Source organism: Drosophila willistoni, chromosome 3R (genome assembly GCF_018902025.1).
Source record: "Drosophila willistoni isolate 14030-0811.24 chromosome 3R, UCI_dwil_1.1, whole genome shotgun sequence".
NCBI classification, from domain to species: domain Eukaryota; kingdom Metazoa; phylum Arthropoda; class Insecta; order Diptera; family Drosophilidae; genus Drosophila; species Drosophila willistoni.
The window spans coordinates 16070541-16093810 of NC_061086.1; the positions used below are offsets into that span (position 1 = coordinate 16070541).

At 33.6% G+C, this 23270-nt stretch overlaps 3 protein-coding genes across 4 annotated transcripts in view; 1 reads left to right on the forward strand and 2 right to left on the reverse strand.

Annotated features, from left to right (window-relative positions):
- Positions 1 to 426: 426 nt before the first annotated feature.
- Positions 427 to 23270, forward strand: part of LOC6650922 (5'-AMP-activated protein kinase subunit gamma-1) — a 67708-nt gene continuing 44864 nt past the window's right edge. Inside the window, exons 1-2 of one of the 2 annotated variants that reach the window (XM_023179949.2) lie at positions 427 to 577; positions 647 to 828. In XM_023179949.2, coding sequence (XP_023035717.1) covers positions 442 to 577; positions 647 to 828 — 318 coding nt within the window. In that variant the 5' untranslated portion in view covers positions 427 to 441. Of the gene's footprint in view, positions 578 to 646; positions 829 to 2785; positions 2973 to 23270 lie in introns of those variants that run through there. The other variant, XM_023179948.2, reaches the window with a different exon arrangement.
- Positions 6019 to 7883, reverse strand: LOC6650923 (insulin-like growth factor-binding protein complex acid labile subunit). Its single transcript, XM_002074106.4, has one exon. The coding sequence runs from the start codon at positions 7856 to 7858 to the stop codon at positions 6131 to 6133; it is 1728 nt and encodes a 575-aa protein (XP_002074142.1). The 5' UTR covers positions 7859 to 7883; the 3' UTR covers positions 6019 to 6130.
- Positions 15665 to 18207, reverse strand: LOC6650925 (sensory neuron membrane protein 1). The gene is made up of 7 exons (XM_002074108.4): positions 18028 to 18207; positions 17804 to 17961; positions 17597 to 17744; positions 16904 to 17158; positions 16339 to 16845; positions 16097 to 16275; positions 15665 to 16027 (listed from the first exon to the last, which is right to left on the reverse strand). The coding sequence occupies exons 1-7, from the start codon at positions 18136 to 18138 to the stop codon at positions 15775 to 15777; spliced, it is 1611 nt and encodes a 536-aa protein (XP_002074144.1). The 5' UTR covers positions 18139 to 18207; the 3' UTR covers positions 15665 to 15774.

A 23270-nucleotide genomic window follows, 5' to 3' on the forward strand; every position in this document is an offset into this window, starting at 1 on the left:
GGTAAAAAGATTAAATCAAATGGAAGATGAATGGAAGAAGAGCACACAAAACGTTTCAATTGACAACGCGGAGCATTAAAAATAATAAATTATTACACATACGCCGCATTGTCGCGTGGCCATGCAGTCTCACTCACTCTCCCGTGCTCTCCCTCTCTCTCTTTTTATTTTGCTTTCTCTCATTTGCATTGGATTCAGAAATGGAAAAAAAAGTGTTGCATGCTTAGAAGGGTTCATGAAAGAGTTCGCGTGCAAAGGCCCGAGAACTGAAGTTGGTCATTTCTATTGATTTTACACGCCCCCTCTCTTGTCCTCTCGCTATCCCCCTCTCTCGCTGTTCCTTCCCACACTGTAAGTGTCGCTCTCTTACGTACTCTGTCTTATTTTCTTGCTATCTCTTTCTTCCATTGCAGTTTAGTTTTGAGTTACTGAATAAGTGCAATGCACAGCAGCGCGGGTGGCGGTGGCGCCTATGAAGATGTGGCTGCTGCTCGCCGTGGGCGGTTTCGTGTCACATCGTCTAGCCCACAAGGACCGCCGGAAACGACATTGGGACGCTTTCGTCTAATACCCACATGTAAGTCAAAATCAAAATGCTAAAATGAAAGAGGAATATACCTAATTGACAATCAATCTTGCTTTACAGCTAATTATGGCGCCATTTCGCCTATCTTGCAACGGGGTCGTTTTGCCGTCATACCCGAAGAGCCGCAGGCTAGTTCTCCGGCTTTAGGCACCCCGCCGCCTGCTGGTCGTACCGGTGGCACCGGTGAGGGCAGGGCAGAGGGACGTTCACCCTCACCTGAATGGGATTTCGACATCGACCAGGTGAGTCGCATTGACTATAGTTAGAGTAGTAGGAGTTTAAGAAAAGGTTGCTGCTATGTGTGCTGGTGGCGTCACTTCGTGCGGCCTTTGTGCAATGCGCCATTTTTATTGATTTTGATTTGCCTCAGAGTTGGAGTTGTAGTGTGGGCCTGGCACTGTTGGTGTCGGGGATGCCTGAAGGACAGGCTAGCATATGTTCAGCTAAGTTTGTTAACTAACCTTACAGTACTTAAATATAAAACGCATAAAAGAAACTAGAGTAGTTGTTCTAAGGGTGTTTCCTCCTAGTTTTGAAAGTATATATTTCTTTTATTTACCATTTTAAAATTGACTTCTCTCTTTGTTGTAAAAGTTTTAAATATCAATTTAAAATTTAAAATAATTTGAATTGCCGAGGCTTATCGGAATCGATAACTAGTTCCCACCTGTTGCCGCTATTTACTCAAATAGCGGACTCTATTGAGTAAACTATCGAATACTGGTATTCTAGCTTTTGCTGTTTGCATTTTGCCAGTGTTGCCTTTCGATAGCTGTTTGAGTTGGCATCGTCTCATCGGTTCGGCTCATCTGTTGGCCTCAATTGTTCGATGTTCGATGCTTTTGCTGCATTTTCTTGCTCTTTTGTTCCATGTTCGACTTAAATGGCTCGAGTTCGACGTGGTTGCAAGGAGTTCGGTGGTTCGATGTGGCTTCTGGTGGTTCGTATCAAACTCACCGTTGTTGTTTTTTCGCGTTTTTTTTTATTTGTTGTTGTTTTTTTGTTTTTGAAGTGATCGGACGTGTTCGATTTGCGGGAAATTTGTAGGCGCGTTTTTAACAACTTTACTTCTTGTTTTTATCCTATTTGCGCGAAAATGAAACAACAAAGGTATTAATTAATTAAAGAGTGTCTAAGAAAAGTTAACTTTCGGACCGTGAACCGCTGTTGTTTTCGTTGTCATGCAGAAAAGTCGTGATCCGTTATCCATTCGTGAAAAAATCGCTTAATAATACAACGTACTGTGTGTGTCGAGTTTTTTGATCGCCTGTACTGTCTTTTCGCGTTGGAATTTTGTATGTTTTCGGTAGATATTTCTATATAATGTGAAAGCCTATTTGGCCAAAGGAGCGGGCCCAAATTGTAAGGGCAGCGCAAAATAAATAAAAGAAAAAGGCGCGGAAAACGTCTCTGTGGATAAGTGAATGTGAGTGAATGGGAAAGCAAAGGCAAAGGCAAACTGTGTGTGTGTGTGTTTGTGTTTACCTGTTGATATCCTTTTTGGATAAACATCGAAATAAATAAAATCTCTATACCCGCATATAGAGGGGGCAAAGTGTGTGCGTGTGTGTCAATATTATTAACACATTTTTTTTTGTGATAAGCTAACTCTGCTTGGCGTACACAAAGCTTTTAATTGTAAGCGAATACCAATGTTAGCGAGAGAAATTGCTATTACAACTTCAATAAGCACAACAACAATAACAACAATAATAATATTAATCAACAACAATAACAACAGTAATTGCAAAATTCAGTAAATTAATGCAAAAACAAAGTTCTTGTAGTTCATTTTGTTTTATTGAAATTGAATCAGAATCAGCTGCCTGGCGAAATCAGCTGTTGTTGCACATATACATACATGTACAAAGTCTCTCTCGCTCACACATACTCACGCAAAGATACATTCATACAACCAATGGCTAGCATTTTTTTTTTATTGGAAATTTTCCATAGATCGCGACACTTTTATTTGTTGCTGGAGCAAATAATTAATTTTGATGTTTTCGTTTTTATTCATATTTTTTAAATTCTATTAACTGAAAAGGCTGTTGTTGTTGTTGTTGTGCTTACTTGTAGTGAAAAGAAATAAGAAAAAAAGTGTATTTTTTAATCTAATCTTTCAACTATTATAATTCAATTTTAATCTGTATGAAAAAAAAACGTATGTACGCCGACATCTGTACCTAAAAAAAAAAGAAATATATATGTATAAAAAAATCCTCTTCAATGTGTTTGCTGTGTTTCAAAAGTGGCAAAAACAAGCTAATACACAATTCAATTAAGTAACACAAATTAAAAAAAAAAAAAAACAGAAGTACAACAACAACCAAAAAGAAAAATTTAGCAAAGAGAATTGATTAAATACTCTTAATACAACAAAAAGGTTCGTTATTGACATTTATTTGAATTGTTTTTTCCCCTTGTTTTATACATTTGATTAATAATTAATCATTATTTTTATGCCTTACTTTCATTTTGTGTTGATATGAAGCAGATTTATTTGTGTTTATTTCGTTGGTTTTTCCATAAACAAAAAAAAATGAAAAAAAAAAACAAAAGTTATTTGAAATTCCTTTTATTGTTTAGTGTAGAAATGTTTTTTCTTTACTTTTTTTTTGTGTTGTTCTTATCTCTTAATGATTACACAAGTCGTGAAGAGGAGGCACTCAAATGGATTCGGTTAATATCATTTTTTTGTGTGTTCTTTAAACAAATTTACCTAGAGAAGTCTAGCTGGGCTAAATCATAGATTTTGTTTATTAAATTATATGCATCGATCAATAAAGGCGCAAAAAATTGCGAGGTTTTTCATTTTCCATTTTCTTACTACAAATGAAACGTTCGCTTTCTTATTATGTGTATACAAATTATACTTAACAAATTGGTATACTCTTCAAGTAATTGGGGTATATTTATATTTAAGATCACAAAATCCCTTATTTCGCCCCTAACTTAGTTAAAACTCAGAAAAAAAGAATCCCTACTACAGATGAGATCTTAAACTCTTAAAATCATTAAATGATCTACAATTTAAACTTTAAAGAAGCAACAAAAGTAATATTTATCATTTCACAAATTTTTTGAAGCATCAAAAATACTTATTTCTCATTTTACATTTTACGAATTTTATAAACTCGTTTTTTTTCTAACATTTTACTTTATTTTTCAATTCTAAAAATAATCTTATACATAGTATTTTTAGAATTCTTTAATATACTCTTTATTAAGGCTCCAAGGTTTTTTTATATTCCTTTATTGTAACAACAAAAGGAGCAAATTAAACATTTTGAAATGACTTTAGGATAACAAGTGGAGAGTGATTTGAAGTTAAGATCATGTCATGTCATCAATTTCGGTTTCGTTAACTTTACTGGAAATCCAAAATTAGAATATGTAGACCCGAATAATAAGTTACTTAACCAGTTTCACTTGAAAAAAAGATGATGATACGTTAAAATGTTATAAATCAAATACTTATATCTAAATATAGCATGTCATATACATAGACGTAACTTTTTGCAATTTTCTACTGACTCAACCCTTTTGCCATAAACTATAATTGAAACTCGCGTCTTTCATAAATTTATTCCCCTTCAGTTCAGTAAACGCTTTCCACAGTTTTTCTGTCTTTGTTCAAGTCATAAAAGACTTGAGGGCAAAACGAATATTTTAAATCTTATTGTTAGTGGTAAAATTTTAATTTCCAAGCCCCAAATTATGACGTAGTTCTGTAATTTTTAGGCTATGAATATTTATTTACCATTTACTTTATCTATTTCTAAAGTTTTCTTTTGGGTTTTGAAAATTTTTGTTAAAATTATAAGACTCGCACATTTGAAAAGGTATAGGAAAATCAAATGTTCTAATACTTTCTGTATACAATGTGTGCACGTAAATACAATAAATTTGTGTGTATTGAGCGATTGGCACGAGTTGTTTTCTAACAATTACCGTTAAACGGAATCTACATACTTATACATACATATGTATATATATATATATAGAATCGATCACATGGTTTTGCAAAAAGTAAATACACGAATAATTTTAACCCAGATGCTAGCTATGTAGATATTGAAGCCATTTGGCCACGAAATGCTGATGCTCTAACGAAACAAGTCGACGGATTTGAAATTGAATTTTATTTGTTTATTTTAACAATTAGTTAGCCATAAATTGCCAAATTGAAGGGTGGAGAGGGGAGAGGAAATGATAAATTTATATTAAAATTATTGTTTATTTTCATAGCCAGCTCGTTTCCAGCATCTTTCCCATAATTATATAGTGATTACATTTAATTTGCCAAGTTGAATGAACCCTTTTGTTTTCTGTCCATTCTGTTTGCTCAGATTTGGCTTGGCTTGGACAAAATCAATATTTTTTTGTATTAAGAAAAATATTTACAAAATGTGCGAAAAAAAAGGAAAATGTTGGTTTCAATTCTTCTTCATTGTTTGTACAGTTGAGTCAGAAGGGATATGAGTCATGGCATTGCCATGTTTAATGCTTTATTGATGATACAAATCGAATGATATAATGCGGATCATGAAAAAAGTGTCTTATTAACATGGGACAAGCCATTGTTATTATAAACTGTTGCTATATTGATATGATGAAGAGGCCTAAATGGTTGATTGAGGTGATAACTCCAAACAATTGCCAGTTATCCAAACTTTTTGCTTAACGGATGGCACTTTTGAGTCTCTGGGTCCTAACAAATCAAAGGGCACTCACGAATCTATGTATGTTCAAAAGCTTCTTTTAAAATCTCTGGAGGATCTGAAAGCTGCATTGTTTGACTCTTAAGACACTGCAAGACTGCAAGAGAGGCCTCTGGTTTGACTTCGGGGTAAAGAAGATTGTAGGCAAAGCATAGAGTGAAATAAGGATAGAGTTAGGTCTACAGGATACAGATGGATTTTACTGGTTCAATAGAGGAGAGTCTATTAGAGAAGGTTGCTTAAAAGAACTGATGATAACAATTAGCTTGTTTGATGGTCTGAGTTGGGACCTGTGTCCGAGTAATCCATTCATTTGGTTTACTTTGCTTGTGAGCTGATGATGAAGATGACGATGATGATGAGGATGATGAGGCCAATGAGGAGCAATTTGGTGACAGTGACGTCGCCAAAGATGAGGAAGATGAGGAGGAGGCAAAGTTAAGTCAATCTGGTCAAGTTTATAATCATTTAATGGGTAAAATTAAGGCCAAGGGGCCGGAAGCAAGTTCGGCTGTATCGTGGACCATCGTTTAACCAGCTAAAAGACAAATATTAGCCTATCAAAGCTAGTATTAAGATGTTTAACAGTTATCTCTAAAGAATGTCTAATCCTTCTAATCAGTCAAGGATCTAGAATGGCTATCTGCTATATATTATGTAAAGATGATAGATAAAAGTCAGAGACACACCCACAGAATTCATAATATACTTTAAAGGTTTTTATTGTTTGTTAGCAATTTAATAATTAAAAGTCAAATGTGTTGCTTATACATGTAGAGAAAATAACATGAATTACATGGTGAGGTTATATACAGAAAAGTTAATTTGAAATCGATACAGTCATATCTTTCCATAGCGTATTATTTATATTCTCAATTGATTTCATTTTAAGATTTAATTGTAGTAATTGCTGAAAGACATTATCGAATTTGGCATCAAAATGTTGCACCACTGACTTTAGCTCCTGCCGCAATTTATCAATTTCCATTTGATCCCGCTCATGTTGTAAATTTTGTGACTGTGATTCGAGGCTAACATATTCTACAGATGAAGAGGATGCAGATGCAGATGCGGAAGATGATTCCGATTCGGTTTCCGGTTCAGTCAGACGATACATGCAGGCTATGCCAAAAACATATTCACCCGGATAATCCGTATCATATCGATCTGGTGTATAGGTAATACCAAACGGACGTATTAGGATATTCATTAGATTATTGAGATTATAGCAATTCCAATTGTTCGCATGCAAATAGAAATGTGTTAGGTGCGAGAGTTCCATAAAGGATGGTGGATCAATTTGACTGATATTATTCGAGGATATGTTCAATTTTCGCAATTGCGGCATGCCCTTGAGGGCATCAATATCCAATTGCTGTTGTCCTGTATTACTTATGTCAAGGTATTGCAGGGCCGGTGTCTGCCAATTCTCGGGCAAGTCACCCAAACCGGGATTATCGCCAACATCCAGATAACGTAAACGTGGCACTCGCGTCAATGAGGACAACTGTCCCAATGAGTTATTACGCAAAATCAAACGTTCGAGTATCTCTGGCTGAGTGAAGTAAAGCTCTCGCAAGCGATTATCACTTAAATCGACATTCGTCACCGAGCCATATAAATTGACACGGTCCAGTGAACAGTTCCGAGCACGCAAATCGCCGGCATTTAAATTCAATAGCAATACATTCAGTTGATTATTGTGCGAGAGATCCACAGCCAAGAGTGGAGGTGAATTCGTGGAACGACGAAAGGCATTTTCCTCAATGGCACGCAAATGATTCGTATTCAAGTTGACGGTCAATAGATGTGAATTCTGACCGAATAGTTCATTGCCCAAGAAACTCAATTGATTATCAGATAAATCAATTTGTTGTAATCTCTCCAAATCATCAAAGATTCCCACAGCTAATTCCGTCAAACGATTTCCACTTAAATCCAAATGTTGCAACTTTCTCAAACCTTTAAAACTTTTGCGATTCAAACGACTGAGTCGATTCCCGCGAAGAAATAGGAATTGCAATTCACTGGCATAGTTGAAAGTGCTCTCATCGATCTCTTCAATATTATTTTCCGATAATAACAAAATTCTCAAATTATTGGCCATTAAGAAACTTTCCCATGTCACATGTTTCATTTGACAATTACGCATATCCAGCTCACTCAATTCCAATGAGTAGAACAAATGCAATGGAAATGTATTGAATGTTGAATTTTGAAATATCAGGACATCCAAACGCGGTTGATTGCCCACCTCATAGGTATCACGATCCGGTGATATACGCACCGGAGTTTGCAAATCAAAAAACGCCACCTCATTCTCTTTATCGAATGTAAAACCACGACAACGTTTCACATTCTGTTCAGTCTCCACCAAAATACATTTATCGGCCATTGTGTCGACTTTAATCAAACGTTTGGTCAAATCCACATCCTGTTGGACATAGTCCTCATCATCGTCCTGCTGCTGATCTTCAGCTTGAACCAGGGCCAAGAGCAATATTATTGCCACCGTATATACAAAATGTTTTTTTTGTTTAATCAACATTGTGTTCTTTCTACTCGTTGGCTCGTTCACGTTTCAATTGCAACTGAAAAGCGATCATGAAATTTGCCAAACGAATTACGAAGCGGAGATAAGCTCTATAATATTACTTTTTGTGTATATATAATTTTCGTATTCTATTCTATTCATGGTGTTTTGATTTCGCAAAAACAAAAACACAGACACACAAACACACAGAAAAAAAAAAACCCAAAACAAAAGCTCATGAAACACTAAAAATAGGTAGAATTTTAAATGCTCTATTGAGAGTATAGAAAGATGGGCATTCCCAAGTTTCTAAAACGATTATGTCCAACCTTTCGTCTCGTTCTATTTGAGAATTTGAATTAATTTTTGAAATATTTAATGGTATTTTTACGTTCTCGCAAGGTAATTGATGCAAATTTTTGTGTAGTTTCGACAAAAATAAAGGATTTCATACAAGTAAAATAGAAATATATATATATGAAATTTTATATTTTGTTTATTGTTTATTAATTAATGTAAAAAACATAGAAGAATCTTCGTTGTCAACAGCTTTTCTGATAGATTTCGAGCCTTAGCTACTGCTGATGGGCAAACATTGCTCTACTTGTATGATCACTTTTGCTCATTGAACATGTTCACTTATTCCTTTTTTCCATTTGAGTAAACTAACTCATTTTATTCAGTTGCTGACTTTACTGCTCAGTAGTTCAGTTGTTTACTGAACTTTACTGCTCAGTTGTTCACGTTATCGCTCAGTTATTCAGTTGGTCCTTACGTTGTTCAATTGCTAACTGCTCATATCAGTTGCTCACTAAAATGTTCACTAAAATGTTCAGTACATTGCTCAGTTACTCATCATAAACCTTCTGAATTTAATTTTGATAATTACATAATAATTTGAATTTTATTCACAATAATTTTTGATTTATAGTTGGTAATCAAAGAACAAGTGAATTAAACAGAGCCAATGAACAATTTAGCAAAAAAGAACGATTGGAAGTGAACCCGTTCAGTTGTTCAGTCTAGTGAACAACTCTTTTTTGTTCTGTCACTCATGAGTAACTCATTTTGGCATTTCTAAAGTCGAATAATAATGGTAGGTTAAATTACACACTAATCAAAAATAGAAAACTTCAAAAACCAAGAAGAAAACTTCATTAACCAAGTCCTAAAATGTCAAAAAAATATTGACTTTTGATATGAATTTCGAAAACGAAAACTGAGCAGTTCAAAAACGTTCTATAACCTGAGGTGAACCATGAAATACTAAATAAGAAAACCACGAATTTAACTTTTTAGAATATTTATATCAGAAATAAAGTAAATAATTATTTCATTAATTTTATTTGGTTTACCTCACTTTAAAGAACGATTTAATAAAATATAGTTTATGGTAAATAAAATTACATATTTCTGATTTATTAAACACAAGCTCAATTAAAAAGTCCATGGACTCTCTCAGTAAATTAGTAAGAGTAAATGAAAATATAGAAAATCAAAATTTATATTATAACTATACATCATCTTCCATGTATAAAGTCATACAAATGTGTATGTGTATATGTACAATATATATATATTTCATTTATTGTTGTCATGTATTATAATTTCATTCATTGTTGTTGTTGTTGTTGCTGCTGCTGCTGTGGATTTGGTCTAGCAGGTCAGGGAATTGCCACTAGCAGCAGTTAATTGAAGCCTCACATCCGCACCATATAATGGATTCTTTGAGTACAATGTCGTTTCAATGATTTCCCAATAACATATGGGCTTAGTCAGCCAGCTGGCCAGAGCCAGTTTGGCCCAAATCGAAAACAAAATCAAAAGCAAGTTCAAGTCAAGTCTTTACGAACGAATAGCAGAGTTTTCTTATCTTTTACTGATGTATGTATGTATGTATGTAGTTGAGAGTGTGTGTGTATTTACCTTACATACACACAAACATTGAAGTAAAACGAACAAAACGCTTTTGTTGATAAGAGAAAAGTAACAACAATATAAAATACATATTATACTTTACCAGACATTCAGGCAAATCTTAACCTTAGAAGTTTTCTGGATTTATATAAGTCGGCATAACGAAGAACAACTAATTTTAGAACGTAATAGTTTATGAAAAATGTTTGTGTTTCATTTCTTAATCAGTTTTTCGTACATGATTCATATGAGTTTTGTTTGACAAAATGTTCTAATGATTAGCATAATATACTAATCTATATATATATAAAAATCGGTAGCCCTTTTGTGTGTTGTTAAATTAAACTGAGTCACTAAATGTTAATTTTCTTTTTGCCAGATCATTAAATACATTCTATGGCAAAAGTACTTGTACAGGGTTAATAGAATGAAAAATCTATGCAAATTGTATACTCTCTCTCTGTCTCTCTTTCTCTCTCTCTCTCTGTCTCTCTCTGTCTATCTCTCTCTCTCTCTCTCTCTCTCTCTCTGCTCAACTTGATAAAATCCGAAAGGGAGCTTAATTGTTACACAATTCTTGACGTTTAAATTAAAATTCTTTACTGATGCATACTTTTCATATTGACTGTGAACAAATTTTCTGCCTCATTTTGCACGCCTTGTTTACGATTGTAAAATTTGATTTTGTTTACGTATGGATTTTATATTTTTACATATTTTTATATGTATAGTAAAGATTTTTGTTTTGTTTTTGTTTCTTTGGCATTTGTTCAACACAGAAGAGAGAAGAAAAGATCCCGGAAACTATGCAGATTTTATAGTTAAACATCGAATTGCATATACCCTTTGAATAAATGTTGCCAAATGGCAAATATATATGAGAAAACAAACTATTTAAAGTGTTTAACCTAATATTACTTTATTCTCAAATCTTAGAAGGTCCTCCGAATTTACGTTTCAAGGTTCGAGGATCACAAGTTGCATATGAATTCTAAATTAATCTTTGCAAGGGTATTCCAATTTATATGCACAATAATTGGCTGTCGAAAGCATTTTACATATAGTAAACAAAAACCATTTTGCCGGTTGTTGTCATCCAAACAACAACAACAACAACAACAAAATCCAAAAAAAAAGGTGCTAAGAAAAATTTTCCATAACAAAAATGCAAAAGTAATTTCTTTATATAAAACACGTTCTACCAGCTTTTGATTTCGTTTTCGATTTTGTTAAACAAACTAACAAAAGAAAGCTTCAAAAAGTAAGCCAAAAATAATTTGTATGCAAACAAATTTATTTGCCAGTTGAATCTAATTAACTTGAAGCCATAAGAACTTTTTAAGCTAAAAGTCTAAATAAGTGGGTAAATAAATAATGGAATTTGTTTTTTGTATAAATCATAATTGATCTACTACTAGTAGTTATAATTGTCGCAGGGTAAATATATACATACTATATATACATATACTGTGTATATGTCTAGATATGTATATATATAAATTTTTCAGTTGGTTTGTTTGTTTGTTTGCTGACGATCAATTGAAACGGCATGACTTCGTTTAGCGATAAATTTTTGTTGTCTTTTTTTTCTTGCCCCTCGTCTTTTCTTTTCAATTCAATTTGCCGCAATTACTTTGCATATACACAACACACAAACACACATACATACATATATATATATATATATATGTACATATATTCTATGTACCCCCATAAAGGGGCAGACTTTGTTCTCTTCGCTTGAACCGATTCGATATTCTCATTGTTTGGTTTTGCCCCTCAACTTGCTGCTCCCTCGCTCACTCCCTCATATCCCTTTTGGCTGGGCAGCCTGCATTTAATTTAAATCAAATTTTCTTCAATAGTTTTGCTGTGTAAACAAATGCGTAGACTCAAATAAATACAACAAATAAGAATATTCTTGATATGAGTATACAAAAAGAATACTATTTTTGCCTGAGTCGGCATCTTTCTCCCCTTACTTGAAGAGTTATGGAACTAAACAAATCAAGTGAAATACATAGAATGAAAATGTCTCTAGTTTATACTTTGTTAATTATATTATTCCAAACACATTAGTTACTCGACATTCTTTCATTTCAATTCATACTTATTTGAATGTATTCGTATTGATATACAATGAAAGCACAAAATATTCCAACTACTTTTTGATGTCTTTGTTTGTTTGAGAAAGACGTATTCGATATATGAATATATGAAACTCCATTTGTTCTCAATTTTATTCTTAGTCCTCTAGAGAGATCTATTAGGTTCATAAGTGATATATGTAGTTTAGTAATATATGTAGTCATGGACAGATCGAAGTGCCCCCCTTCGTTCGTTGTTCAGGACACCCACCAAAATGTCAATTCGAAAATCTAAGACTCTTTTCATCTCTTTATAACTCAACGAGGTCTTCCAATTCTCATACAAAGACAAAACGTCTTACCAAAAATAATTTTAAAATTACTGAGCCAAAAATATAGATTCCCAAAAATATTTTCTAAGTCCGTCCATGTATACTACTTATATTTGGTTTGATCAAATCTTGCTGAATCTTGAATACTTTCAGAGCATTGATAAGTCTTCTATAGAAAATGCCATCGTGTTATTTTAAGAGTATCAAACATTTCAAAATTGATATATAAATCAATTTTTTATGCCCAACATTAAATTTTTATGCGTTTAGATCTTGAATCATAATGTGTTTCTTTCTGTTTCACTTTATAATAATGATAAATTTTCTCAAAGAAACCATAACAACAAAGTCTTGAGACTTTTGACTTGCCTTGGATTGAATATATACACAAATGCATAAAATAAATAAAGAGGAAACAGAAATCTAATGTGATTTTATGCCTAATCAGAGAAATAGAGTCTCAATTAAAATTTTTCTACTACAAAGTATGTCGACTATTGCAATTCATTTGACAAGTATTAGTTATTCATACATTTCAATGGAATTTCTTTATTCTTTCTTTCTTTGTTCTTAGATATAGGAACAATGCATTTGGAAGTCATTATAGTCAGCTTCGGCTTGTTCATCGAGGGGTTCACACACCACTGCCTTGTCTTCAACATATAAATCGTAGTCATTATCTCTTAGGTAAATCTCATGCATATCGTTATGGAGAATATTGAGATAACTCAGGTTCTTCAAGTGGGGCAACATGGTGGAAGAAAGGCTACTTGATATGCTCAATCGTTGCAATTGTTTGGGGAATATGGAGGATAATGGTGTTGTCGATAATTTGTCCATGCCCGTTAAATCCAATTCAATCAGCTGAGTGGCATTCGAGAGAAAATCCAAATTCCTTAATTTCGTATTGGCCAAGTGCAATTGCCTCAAGACCTGAGGTTGCTTCACTTTCAAAGTAGCCAAATGGAAATTATCTTCCAGCTGAACATTGACAACATAACCATCCAGTTGAACTCTTTCCAAATCGCAATTGATGGCCCAAAGCTCAGTTAGATTAACAGAGAGATGAAGATTTTTCAGTGGCTTATTCTGCGATATGGTTAAAAGTTGCATATTGGATGGAATAGCGTTTGGCGAAATTGTCTTCAGACGATTGTTGGCCAATTGAAGTCGTTTGAGTTGTGTTAAACTTGAAAACAATTGCGATGACAGATCTTCCATTAAATTATCAGATAAATCCAATTCCTCGAGTCCTTCTTTGGCCAATGAAAAAGTCTCCTTATCCAGTTTGTCAATTAAATTGCCAGCCAAACTGATTTTCCTTAAAGCTTTTGCATTTTCAAAACATTTTCGATCGATGCGCTTCACTTGACATTCCCAGACTAATAATTCCTCTAGATCGACAAGTGTGTGGAATATATTTAAAGGTAAATTTGTCAAATTAGAAGTGTGTAGAAGAAGAGTTTTAGAATCCTTTATGTCCTTTGTGGCCTTTGCCTCGAAATAGGCCACTTGCGAACTGTTGGGATAATTGAGTCCTTCACAGAAATATTCCTGACATTGCAAACTATTGATGGGAATCTCTTCAAGTGTCTCGAATTTTGCACTTTTGATGAGAAGCATCAAACACAAATTGATATAGAAAGGCAACGACAACATTTCGAGTCTAGCTTAAAGATTTAACTAAAAATCAAATGTCTAAAACTCGTTCAAAGCTCAGAAAAGTCGACCTTCAAAACGCAACCCTAAAATGTGAACAGGTCTTGAATTTGCTTTTGTTTTTGCTTCATTTTGTTTTGTTTTGAATTCACAATCAAGTCAACACCGCCTCGGCACCCGGTTCGAAGCTAATCAAAATTTATGATTGTACTCCATTGAATATTCGTGTCATTTATAGTTCTGCACGATAATTTAGTTTAAAGTTTTTTTTTTTCTTTCTGTCGATAAGCACGTTCTGAACGACAGAGAGAAAGAGAGAGAGAGCCAAATTTTGTTTCATAAAAAGTTTGTTTGTTCTTATGTTTTTTTTTTGCTTTTTATTGTTTATGACATCTGCCGCTGTCTGGTCGAGTGGCTACAGTGGGTCTAGGCTAAGGCCCGATAAGATCGCTACAAGGGGAAAAAATGCATCTTGTATGATGAGTGAATAATGTAAAAGATAATTTTGCCACTTAACTGGGTCAACTTGGCCCCCTAGAAATAACTTTAAGAGTCCATCTGGCAATAGTTTGGTTTTAATAGAAGCCATTTGTCTATCTATATGAATATTAATACGTTTAGTAACACTTGAAGATGCTTTAATTAAGACAATAATCAATTCATTTATCAAAATAGACATGCAAGAGGGTAAATTTTGTATAAATTGACAAAGTTTTTCCAAAAAGAAGTCATCCAACAAATATTTTTTAGATGAACAACTAAATAAAACCCAATTTTGGCAAGTTTTTCTTTTAAAATTCTTATGATGAATGCGTTTGAATGCCAAAAAAAGAGGATTGTAGTTCTAAAATATATGTAAATAAGAATTTCAGTATTTTAGTTTATATTTTTCCATTTCTCAACAATGTTTAAACCCAAGAACTTTATAAATTTTGGGTTTGCAAACAGTTATACAGGTTCTATATACGATTCAATGGGTAAAATACCAGACTAAAGGCTGTGTTTATGACACTAGTTAATGACTGTATGTTTGTCGAATTATCTGTCAATATCATAAACTATTCGCGTCATCCATTTCCAGACATTTTCAGAAAGTGATCTTACTTGCGAACAACGAGAAAATAAAATTTAAAACCTTCTATTAAAGTTTTGTGATTTTTAGCCAAATCTATTCCAGAATCTTTGCCTAGCTTGGTAAAAAGTGTGTATTGTTGGGTCTTTAGTCTCGCTTAAGTTCTGAAAGCAGAATAATGGAAACTCAAAGCAACAACCAAGACATTTATTAATAAATTTAGTTAGTACGTACATATATAAGACCATAAAAATACCTCTAAAGGTTAGTTTTGTATGCAACTTGAAGTAACTGACTGATTTCCTTATTAATATCAAGTTTCCGTTTATGAATCTGACCGTTAAATAAACATTAAATACTTTAAATTATCATAGAATAACCATTAAGATAAAATGCAGCAATATGCTTTAAAGTTTTTAATAATTTATGGTCTGGCCAAGCAATATGTAATATTATTATGTGCCCAAGTAAGTCTTTACAATTGCATTTCCATTTTGAGGACATTGGCCTAATAGAAGAGACAAACAATAGTAAAATGGAAAGCAATTTAGTTCATTTATTGCATTGTCTGAGATGGTCAAGTTGTCGCCAACGATTTCACCGTCGATCAGTGCGATTATTGGTGTCATGGTGGCTGGCAACGATCAGCCATTAGCAATATATAGATCACTCACCCAAGATGCCACTCGAGAGCGAGTTAGTCATGTGCATTGATCTGGGCCTAAACAAGTTTGGCGGATCTTTTCTAATTCGCTTTTATGTCATGTTTCTGTTTTTGTTTTCGTTTTATTATATTTTTGGATTGGACTACAGGTGCGCTGCTACAGAATAATAATAATATGATATGAACCGTATAAACTATAATTAATAGCGATCTTTGTGATGCGATTGATTGGCACCAGGTAAAGATGTTGTTATTGATGAATTCTGTTCAATCGTTTTGCTCTTACTCGACTCGACTTCATCGGCCACCTTATTAGATTCTTTGATAATTTTTGGTGGCATGGTTATATCGAGACTATCATATTGTTGATAAAATAAATAAGCCGTGGACATTAGACCCACCAGAGACATGGTGATAATCGTCCAACGTAAGCCTGAATTAAATTTAAGACCCCTGTAACAGAAAAACGAACATAATGATGATTAAAAGTATAAATTGATTTTCTTGATTTAGTTTACTTACAAGAACAATGTATATTTCACCATATTGGTATAGGTCTTATTCAAATGAACTCCCTCTTCGACCCAAAATAGTGGGAGTATTAATTTTGGTAATTTCTGCATTGGTTCTATGCCCTCAACTGGTTCCATATCTAAACTGAATTGTAAACGTTTAGCAGCCTGAAATGGAGTACCAGACATCTACAAAGACAGAAGATTCAAATTTAACTGAATCCGCCAATTCTATTTGATTTTCACTCTTACCAATTCGAAATCAATATAGACTGCATGATCCTTCTCATTTGGATTAAGACCATCGACAGCTGCCACAAGTTTTGGATCTGCTTTATAGAAATGGGGCAATGAAGCTATCAATGGCCCACCCACACAGGGTGCCAAGTTCATTGTGCCTCGTGGTGGACATGTATCCAAGTCCTCGGGATCATCGCAGAAACAATGTAGTTTCTCATCGGAACGTACATCACCCAAGTCCAAGTTATATCTCACTGCTGGCATGCCATGATACGATGATTTGCGTTGATACATGGCGCCCAACGAGCGACAAATATCCGGTGTGAATGCCCAGAGACCAGCTTCACGCTTAAGACCCGGGGGAAAGACTGTTGAATCGGTGCCCACAAATTGATTACATTCATCACCAGGCCATGCATCTAATTCCGGTTCATCGGCAAACTTGACAACTTTGCCCAATTTCATATTGTTTTTGACACCACGACAAACCGTAAACCGTCCAGCATCCGAGTGATTTGCCTAGGAGAATAATCAGAAATTTTAGACTCATCAGAAATTTTTGTCAGCTCTTTCTTACCTGCCCCATGAATGAGAATAGAAAGTGAGTTTGATTCATTTGCTTGGCCTGTTTCACTTCACCTGTATAGAATACCGTGCAAAGGGCCTTGGCAGCAAATTCCTCTGATGAGCAATCGACATCAAGGCCACGAAAAAATATATCCATAAATTTACCACTATAGAAAGCCGTTGCATCCGGAAATACCAATGTCAAAGCCTTGGAAATTAGTTCCATCATGGCGGCTCTCTCACGTTGCACCGTAATACCGATGGGCTGTCAAAATGTACAGACATTATAAAGTTACTATATAAGTAAGTAAGTTCTATATGAGTAGTTATGTCTGTAATTGCATTTCATTTGCTATTCACTCAAGGAAAAAAAAATGAAAAAACGAAAAAACGTCTCGCTGTAATTCATTATATTTTCTCTTTGATAACTTAATTTCATTGCTATAACATGGGAACTTGGCTCAAGTGATTTGCATAATCTAACAATGGGGTCATTAGGGGTTCTTAAATGTGACTTGTCAAAGGGTTTTGCATATCAGATATTGTGTGAATGAAATATGGAGAAATAATATAAAATTGTAGTTCCATTTCAAAATTACATAGACCTTGAATGTAATATTCTTATTCTAAATTTTAAAACAAGCATATAATCCCTAAGAAAATCCTTGAGTATATCTATTATAGGCTCTTCTTACCCTCTTACCTGCATTAAAGGATGTGGCAATGTTATAATTTCTTCACCTGTCAAAGGACTTGAGGCCTCTTCGTTGAATATAAAAGTATTGCGCATATTATAGGACACTGTATCTTCGACCACGTCATCAATTAAATCAAATTTATCCTTCCATTCGCTAAGAAATATTAAAATATATCAAGAAACTAAAGTAGATTGGCTTCAAAATTTACACACTCGAATACAAAGGGTCCGATTTCTTGAAGTTGTGGTCTGGCTCCTCGGGCTACATCATCAGGATTGGTGACATTGAACACATAGATATAGAAATGTAAGGGAAATGGTGTAGCTGACCAAAGATCTCGTATATCTGTGCCAGGTTTTAGGGTGACTTGCTATCAAACAATTGAAAAATATTAAAATTTTTAAAAGAACACAAACAAACACGCACACAGACACACCTTTGATATCATGAATTTTAGAATTTTGGGAAATATAACCCAACCAAAGATAATGCCAAATAATAGGCCACCTCCCGAACCCATTAGCAATTTCATTCGATGCACTTGCATTGTGTGAAAGTTAATACTAGTTATAGATTTCGAATTTATATATATATCTATATATCTTCTAACGTTTACTGGATACGTTCACAGTCGCGACGCAACTGAATTGTTCTGTCTCAATGCAAAACGCGAATCGTTCAAGCGAATACCAAATGGCATACGTGCGAATTTTATAATAGTCAACAGGCCGGAGAGAACTTGGAAGACATTAAAAACAACAAAAACAAAACGGCAATCTTCAACGCATGGCATTACTTATAAAAATCAATAATTGATTCTACATATATACATTTTCTATTATGTAGTTGCCCAAATAAAATTCTTGTTTAACTTGTTCCAAAATTATAAATTCAGCCAACGATCTGTATGTCATATAATGATCTTTTTCATCCCGAAAATAGTAGGAAACGAAATATAAATGTTCTATTAAAAAGCACAGGGAATCTAATGTATAGATTATTACAGATAAATTTCATATATATATTTCAAAATACCCTGTCGATTCATTCGTGCATTACCTCCCACATGGTTCGGCCCCATTGAACATCTTTCTATATTTGCTACTTAGTTGTACTATGACCTTAACGGCGACACCTGGCTGGTATTCCATTATTATAGAAATGGCAGTTATTTAATTGTAGCAATTATTGAATCAAATAAAAACCTTACCATTGACCCAAAGTGTCGGTAGATGGCTAAATAATGTGAAGCAATTGGAGGGAAGAAAAAACCCATTGTTAACATTTCAATAAGCCAAGTATTGTTACGCCCCTTGGGGGTGGCAAGGGATCATTTGCAAAAGAAAAGAAAACATATTTAGCCCTCTAAGTTATACTCTAGAATAATTTCGAATTGGTGAATTTAAGAAAAGATAAACACTTTCAAGGACTCTCAATATTTAGCACTACGGAATTTTTCATTTATCTCTTAGGGTCATCTTTGTCTTAAAATGATATACATAGTTTTATTGTAATAAGTTTACATATAGTTTTGGATATTTAGATTTTACAACTTTTGATAGGCTTTACACAACTTTAAACTGACAACTTGAGACTTAATTCGACAAAGAACTAAATTCCGACCGAGAACTGACGACTTCTGCTACTGACGCTTGACTCTTTCAACCTCATGGCAACCCACGACCGAGAAGCCTGCCAACTCTTTAGGGATGCCACACAGTCGGTGCATATGTTATTGCCATATAATAATGCAAAAACTAGTTGAGAATTGCAATTGAGTAAAACGAAAAAAGTTTGACAAAGCTTACAAAAACAAATCAACGAAAATTGTTCTTTAAGGGAATAAAATCTGTATTTTTGTGGGTTTAAATGTGCTAATTCTACTGTTAATCCCACAAAACTACAGATTTCATTCTCTTAAAGGACAATTTTCTTTTGCTACTTCTACTTATTATACCACAAAAAATAAATTTATTAAATTTAAAAAAAAAATTCAAAATATTCCACATAGAAAGTCGTTAATAACCAATAGCCATAACCAATAAGAATAAATCAATGTTGATATGATTAATACCAATTGGGTAAATGAGTTTAACTTAAATCATATTGCTATTTCGATTTCGAAGGGACTTGAAGATAATATGTTGTAATATTAAACTTAAGGCTAATAAGATGAATAAAAAGTTGGAATTAATATCTTTTGTATCAAACCAAAAACAATTGCTTTAGTGGACTCTCAAATTCTAAACATTAACAATTGAATTCCCTTTCAATTTTCGTAATGGAAGGGATTAAACCAACAATGTTAGGGTAAGAGTGTGTTTGTGTGTGAAGATGCTAAAGTCTAAAGTATCGTTTCGTATTCGTATTGAATGTGTTAAGAATAGAATAGGTTTTGTAAAAGTAGTAGCCACTATATCATTATATTAGTTTTGTTTATTTGTTGTATTGCTTATAGAATTCATCAATTCATTGAAAGGACTAGTTTGAGATGCATCTTTTGGCATTGTAACTATTCTTGGAACAATTTAATTGAAACAAAATGAATTACACAACGCAGATTCTAATAAGGAGCTCTGTTTTTCTGGGATAACAAAGCATTGCTCATTTATCCTCTTAATTAATTTAGATAAAAAATAGTGTTGAGCAACCTCTAACTATACGTTGCATGAAGCTTTTAGGATCCTCTGCTCCTATACCACGTAATCTGCTCAGCGTCTTCTATTCCTTTTAAAACATCTATCCTCTTCTATTTAGTTCAGAATACTGCGGATTGCACGTCAACGTCTGCTAAACTAATAACTATTGACATATATTAACGGTCACTAATTTGGGCATTGCAACTAGCTTTTGTTGCATTTGTTGTGCCCTTTCATGACTGCAAATTCTGTCTGTCTGGGATTACACTAAATGCTTAAACTTTTGTCTAGTTATTGCATTATTTGCATTAGTTGTTTGGCTACAACAATGTTATATCATGTTTTCTACGTTTGCCACCTTGACCGGCCACACCTCGTCTCGTTGTCTTTATATTTGTATGTATATATCCCACGTTCGCTCTCTGATCTGTTGACATAAACAGAAATCGAAACTGCACATGAAAAATTCACAAAAAAAAGAAGAAAAATGAATAAAACAATAGCAAAACGCAAGACACGTGACGCTGACGTCGACACATATAAAAACAAGTTGAGCAAAAATCCAAAAAACAAAAAAAACAAAAAAACAAAATTAAAATGAGCAGACAACAATTCAAGAGCCAGGTCTTTAAATGACACACGATTTTCTGCTGAGTAAATGAAAATTGCTTAATAATTTCAGTTGACAAAATTGAAAAATTCACAGTAAATTGTTGACATTAAGAAGAAATTGTATTGTAAGTAATGAGTTGAGAAATGAAGATCCTGAACTTGCAATTATATATCGAATCTCGAAAACTTTTCCACCCACACCTAACGATATTTAAATAATTAGCAAGTTTCTGCTAAAAAAATCTTCATTAGATACCGCCTACAACATTTTGTTTCACTTATTATATTGTTAATTTTTAAAAATTAATTTATTTATTGGATGGTGTCACCCACGATAATCTTTAGCCACTCTTAGTGGCATTTTGGTATCTATTTGGCAATGCTTTATGACATACATAGATTAATGAGAGTTGTTTTTGTTAAGGAATCTTTTTTTTTTTGATTGGTATATCAATTATATTTTCACACTTGTCAATTTGACAACATCGTTTGATATAATGAATTACCCTAGTGACATGCCCAGTAGTGTCTCCCTGCTCCCGCCCCTCAAAAGTCATGGGCAAAGCCAAGTGGTGGTGGGCATTTGATTTCAATTTGTGTTGTCACGTGAGAAATGAATTGAAATGAAAAGCGAACTCAAAACGAAACGATACGAAACGAAACCTTAACCATTGCATTCGAGGACAACAACCGAGAGAAGCAGTTGGCATTTATCCTACATCATTTAGCAGCAATTAAAGCCCACTCATTCATTGGATAGACTTGATATCATCATATCAAGTGGGCAAAGTCAACCGCAATTGCATTTACACAATTTCGTATACACTATCAAAACAGATAGGTATGATGGCTACGTAGTGGAGGCACCTTTAGGCAATTTCTATGCATTTCTATATCGATAGAGTATGCCATAGTCGTTTATCTCTTTGGTGTATGGCATTTTAATTGAACTTGTGGCAATTTATCACTTACTGTAATCTCTCCTTAGTACCCCTTATGTCATTTTATGGACTGAGTGTGTATATAAAACATGTTTAATGTATGTATTTGCATTTCATTTAGAAACAGAATTGGTTAGAAAGAGATATTCATATATATATCGACATTTTATATACCCAAATGAAACAACAAAAAAATTGTTTGAATGCCATTTTTATACCAAGCATATGACGTATTTTTGTTCACATTTGTATTGTAAGCGGTTTTCTTTAATTAAACAATCATTTTAATTACGTGATTGTCATTAAAATTATTTATTATTATACAGAAAGTTCAATGTTTCAATATCTGTTGGCCTTTTGGGATAACAAACAATGCAAATATTGTATCTTGAGTGAATTCTAATGAAGAATTTTACTTATAATGTTGAATAAGACTAAAACTAGCATCTATGTTAGTTTGTCGCCGCAAAGTCTAGTCAGCTTAAGCAATTGATATATATCTGCATCTGTATGTGTTAGCTGTATCTGTACATCGGTATCGGATATAATTACAAGTTAAGTTCAGTTTTGCTCTACTGCAGTTTTGCTATTGGCAACAATTTCATATTATATAAAATGAAAACGGCGCCCCAAACGGAAAGACTAACTGACTGACTGACAATTGTATTTACAAGTCAGTCGTCAGTCATATGATAGATAAACTGGAACTTGGAATTGACTCAGAGAAGAGAAACGTGTTCGTGTTGTGGTAATTAAGTGAGCAAAACAAAACGAAACAAAAGTTAGAAACAAAAATTAAATGATTTTGTTATTTAATTTTCCTGGAAAATAAAAGTGCCCTCTGCGCGTCATCGATAAAAAACTATGCTAAACTGAACCTGCATTAACATATATATCTACAAACATACATCTGAAACATATTGTCGGTATTCATACCTAATTGCCATTAATTGCTGCTCACTGGTGGCTGTCTGTGTCGATATCAGTTTGTATATATATAAGTAGATATGTATATATATATTTGGGTGCGTTTTGCCAGCCGCTCAATTACACAATTTGCGGTTTCTTTTTTTTTTTTGATTTGGGAAGGGGTTCACTTCAAAGGGGGGGTTTTTCGCTGTCATATTATAGCTTGTTTCCATGTTGAATCACTTTCTTTGGAGGGGCCTACATATATTTTTTTTTTGATTTGAAAACATCTGAACATTTTTGGTTCTTAAAGATATATAATTTATTGCATCACTTTTGTTCAAGAGACGAGAAATGTTACGGGGGACTTTCCAAAATACCCATTACTCATCTAACAAAAAAAGGTGTATTTTTAGTTTATCTATATATTTTATCAGGAGGTTGCTATATCCAACTCTGTCAGATAATACTGTGATACAAAATGCCTTTATCCGTATCAGCTGCCGCAATGCAAGGGTTTTTTAATCAAAATGGTATAAATATTGTCATATTCAACTACTAGATAAGACTGTTATAAA